Source organism: Seriola lalandi, unplaced genomic scaffold (genome assembly GCF_002814215.2).
Source record: "Seriola lalandi dorsalis isolate HSWRI2012SDOR001 ecotype SW California unplaced genomic scaffold, Sedor1 jcf7180002054795, whole genome shotgun sequence".
NCBI lineage: Eukaryota > Metazoa > Chordata > Actinopteri > Carangiformes > Carangidae > Seriola > Seriola lalandi.
Genome location: NW_019525348.1, coordinates 467,042 through 471,929, shown reverse-complemented (window position 1 = coordinate 471,929; position 4,888 = coordinate 467,042). Strand labels below are relative to the sequence as shown.

Here is a 4,888-nt window from a genome sequence, read left to right as displayed (position 1 = left end):
CAGGGGTGAGTGGCCCTGGCAGGTGTCTCTGTGGCTCAGGTCTCATTCTAAAGGAAACCATCCTCTGTGTGGAGCCTCACTCATCAACCCCTGCTGGGTGGTGACCGCCGCACACTGCTTCAAGAGGTAGGAGACAGCTCCCTCTTATGGTCACCTGCTGAAACACAGACATCACACAGCTGAGGAAGGAGCTGTTTGAAATCATAACTTTACTCTCTTAATATATGACTCTTTCTTTTCAAATTCACAACTTTATTCTTGTAATTTTACGACTTTGTTCTCAAAATTTCACATTTCTTTTTTTTCCTCAATGTGGCCCTAATACTCTTTCCTAGTTTTCAGATTAATTTACAATGAAATCTTAAAATCATTTATGAAAAAGGTTTTTTCTGGTAAATTTCACACACACACAAAAAAAATTATGAGAGTCAAAACAATGTTTTATTTTATTCAGTTACTCAGATGTTGAAGTAAAAACAAATCCAATAATCACCTGTATTCACCTTTTGACACTGTGACATGAAAGGGTTTTTACTATGGGTGCCTAATGTTGCCAAAATGAAAGCCCTGCTGACCTGTAGTAACATGTTTTGTGGGTCATGCATGTCATCTAATGCGCATTAAATGATGGGTATTTATTAACACCATCATTTCCGATCTTTCTTTGCTGCTCCAGATTCGGCAGAGACCCGACCCGCTACGTGTTGCGCCTGGGTGACTACCACACTGAGGAACAGGATGACTTTGAACGCACCTTGTCCCCCGAACGCATCGTCGTCCACAGAAAGTATCACAGTCAGGGCTGGGAGTATGACATTGCCCTGCTGAGGCTCAAAGGTACAGAGGGTAACTGTGTAGCATTCAACCCTCACACCGGTGCAGTGTGTCTGCCGGAGCCAGGGAACAAGTGGGAGAAGAGGCCTGCTGCCTGTGTGATCACTGGCTGGGGCATCACAGGTACCTTCGCTGCTTAGATCATTGGATCGATAAAATGTAGAACATCACTTTGCATCTGTTGGTTTTTCATCATCATTAGTATCTTAATGAACACTTTCATATCTGTCCATCCAGTGCAGCAGTTTAGAAATTTAGAGAATAAAGTCATAACATTAAAACATAGGACAAGATGGAGATTATCCCTCGAACTCCGCACTACACTGATGATAAATTGCCAAGCGCCAGCAGATGTCAGGGATCACCAGCAGATATTAACGACCACCTGCGGATGTTAGGGACACATCATTAGTTGTGTACCTTAGCGTCATCAGGTGTTTTCGGCCTTTTAATCACAAGACACCCTCTGCTGAGGCAGGCCCGCCACAGGCTAGTCAATCCTGGGTGTGTGTCCCTCAGACCTTGGGGCCCGGCCGGGGTCTTTCCTCCTGATCCGTAGCCATTGGCTGCAGCTTTCTGCCGTCCCTGATGTTTCTTTTATGGTCTGTCCATGGAACTGCGCTCGATGTTCTGGGCAAGGCATCGGTAGCATTTCTTTTAGCTTCAGTTGTTGCTGCCAGGCATTATTTATAAACATTTATATATATGTATAAATAATAATATTTTATTATTATTATATTTTGAGAATAAAATCATAATATTTCAAGAAAAAAGGGTCATAATAAAAGTCATGCTTCTGGCAGCTGCTGTTTGTCTAACAATAGAACAGACTCAGTTTCTTCACAATCTTTTCAATGTCCTGATTATGATGCTGATGCTGATGATGATGATGATGATGATGATGATGATGATAGCGATGTTGATCAGCCAAAAGATAAAGTATCTAGTATTAGTGAAACCTAAAGTAGAACTTCACAGGATGAAGTTCCTCATTTTACAGTTTCTGATTTTTCCCCCTTATTCTTAACTTAATTCTCATAATAAACTTTATTCTTGAAATATTATGATTTTATTCTCAAAATTACGACTTTATTCACAAAATTTCAGATGTTTTATTCATCAATGTGGCCCTAATACTCTGTTGTACTAATCAGCCCTTTCACTTAGAAATTTTATTTATATTCTAATATGCAACAACGCTCTCTGGTCAGTGTCAGGACTTTTCAGAAGCTGCATTTAGTCACTGCACTAACAAATCATTTGTATTTCTACATGTTAAATAAACAAGATGCAACATGTGAACTACAGCCTCAGAGTAAATGACACATGCTTTTCCTCTGTCCAGAATCAGACTACTCCCGGACCCTGCTCCAGGCGTGGGTCCCCCTGCTTCCAGCCTGGAGGTGTAAGAAGCGATACGGTGACCGCTTCACCAGCCGCATGCTGTGTGCCGGGAGCCTGTCGGAGCGCCACCGTGTGGACAGTTGCCAGGGCGACAGTGGGGGTCCGCTGGTTTGCCAGGGGGAGGGGGGCCGCTGGGTGCTGACAGGAGTCATCTCCTGGGGTCACGGCTGTGGTAATCCCTCCTTCCCTGGGGTTTACACTCGTGTGAGCAGGTTCCTGCGATGGATTGACAAAGTCGTCAACAAACCCTACAAGAACTAATGATGCAGAACGATATTGATATCCAGAGTCGTTAAGAGGTGTCAGGGTTTGTAGCAGCAGGTGTGTGCTGGTGAGAATTAGGCCTCCTTGACTTCTACACTGAGCTCTTCAGATCATTTGTCTCTTTTCCCAAATCACTTCAAAAAGCATGTAAATGACACTGTACAGTACTCTCACAGTGTGAATTCATCACCATACAGTCGGGGACACCTGTGCTGTGTCATGTGACCATGATCAGAGCCAGTGAGGAGCACACAGCGAGTGGTAAAACATACATCTCCTCAAGCTGCTATATGTGCCTGTTTCCTGCACCTCTTCATTTAACCAGTCCATTCCTCACTCGCTACAGGGTTTCAAAACTGACCAATCAGATTGTACCGCTTCACAATACCAGCCTTCCAGTGGTTTGCCTGTGGAAAGCTGTTAATGTGGAGGAGCAGCAGCTTGAAGGTACAGCTTGTTACTTTATGTGGTTTGGCCATGCTCCCGAGCAGCAGTCCCTACTGTGAGGCCACATGGAAATGCATATGTTCAAGGTTGCACAGTACAGGTCTTTGGGTCCTGATCCAAAGTGGACCACGAGAAAAAACCTGCCTGAGCCCAACGTGCATAAATCCATTTTGATTATCAAAATGGATTTATGCACTTTTCTCTATACAGAGTAGTGCCAATCCAACAGACTGGATTAGAGAAACCTGTGGCAATAGAATCTGGCTACTAGGAGTCAAATGGACCCACCGAGACCTCTGCTGGGTACATATGACACAGTTCAATAGTGAGTCATATAAAACGTTGAATGACATTGCACTAAAATGCATGCCTTACAATCACATTGTCACCTGTGAATGAGAACTTGATTGACAGTGATGGGTAAAAACAAAAGCCTTTGGAGAATGATGTGTGTAGAAGAGTAGAGTACTGAATTAACAGTCCATGTGTGCATCTCTGAACATGCACCACAGGTCAAACCATTGTTCATCGCTGTTATTCTAACCGTTAATGACATCATTGATGCCAGATGTCTGCTAAAATGAACTACTACACTAATTACAGCTCTGTAAAATAACATTTACTGTCAACTACAATACATGAAAAAGTGTTCAAAGTGCAAGTCCATTAATAGGCTGTCTACATGTGGCTTATAACCAAAGATTGAATTACCGATCAGGCAATTGTCCTGGGGCCCTAGACCTCAGGGGCCTGCAAAAGCCTCAAGTTCACTGTTTCTGGTCATTTGTTTAACTGTAACTCTCAGCTGATCACTGATGGTGAGGGCCTGAAGGTGGGTCCTGCTTTATCACTTGATCGTGTGTGCAGATATTGTGCTTACATGCTGGATAATCCTAAATGAATTTGTATTTATGTTTGGACTTCTGTACACGATGCACAGACAATGGGGAAGAACATCAAGTTAATTTGATTTGAATTTACGTAATTCAGTAAATATTTGTGCACCAGAAACAGATAATCGCATGTTGTCACAGGAAGTATTCCCTTATATACTTGTACATATTTCTCATCCGCATTACAACTGTTATGTGTTGCCACACTGTGTGTGTGCAGCTGTAGTGTTTACAACAAGGTATATTTTATTTCTGTTTCTGTTCTGCATTGGCCAATGCAATTTTTTTTATCATTTTAATTTATTTAGAAAAAAAAACATCAATGTTGACTTTGTTAAAGTGTACTTATTTAAATTGTGTTAATGGTCACATTCCACTATGAGACGAGAGAAATAACAACATTGCTGTAGGTAACTATGCTGCTGGGACATTTAATATACGGTATGTGTCTTAGCCACAGGACTCATTATAGAGCCTAGCTTGATTGTCTCTATTCTTACTTGAAGCCCTTTTGTTCTTTTTGCAGAAACTGTTCATTAAATGTCTCAAAACCATAGATTCAATTCTCCACAATAACTCACAAATGTCCTCACACTGTGCAATCAATGCTCTACAGAACTGTAACATTCTCATAACAAACTGAAAACAAGAATCCTCTCCTGGTGGTCGTCCGCTTCCTCCACTCAGACTAGTTCCAGGTTACATCCCTGTTTATCCAGAGTCAGAGAAAATATGAACCATTTGTGTGAAATTTCATGTCATAATACTGTGAAGTCTTGAGTTGTGGCCAAAACGTGTTTTGTGAGGTCACCGTGATCTTGACCTTTGACCACCAAGATCTGATCAGTTAATCCTTGAGTCCAAGTGAACAGTTGTGCCCAATGTGAAGGGATTCCCTTGAGGAGTTCCTGAGATATTGTGTTCACAAGAAAAAAATCATGTTTTTTTTTTAGGTCAACCAAACCTTTAGCCACCAAAACCTAATCAGTTCATCCTTGAGTCCAAGTGAACGTTTGTGTCAAATTTGAAGAAGTTCCATCAAGCCG

The 4,888-nt window shown here is 41.9% G+C and overlaps 1 protein-coding gene across 1 annotated transcript in view; it reads left to right on the top strand.

The window, feature by feature from the left end:
* LOC111669397 (neurotrypsin) overlaps positions 1–4,400 on the top strand; it is a 22,555-nt gene extending 18,155 nt beyond the window's left edge. The window contains exons 13-14 of the mRNA XM_023425679.2: positions 677–957; positions 2,180–4,400. Coding sequence (XP_023281447.1) covers positions 677–957; positions 2,180–2,499 — 601 coding nt within the window. The 3' untranslated portion in view covers positions 2,500–4,400. The remainder of the gene's footprint in view (positions 1–676; positions 958–2,179) is intronic.
* Positions 4,401–4,888: the final 488 nt, after the last annotated feature.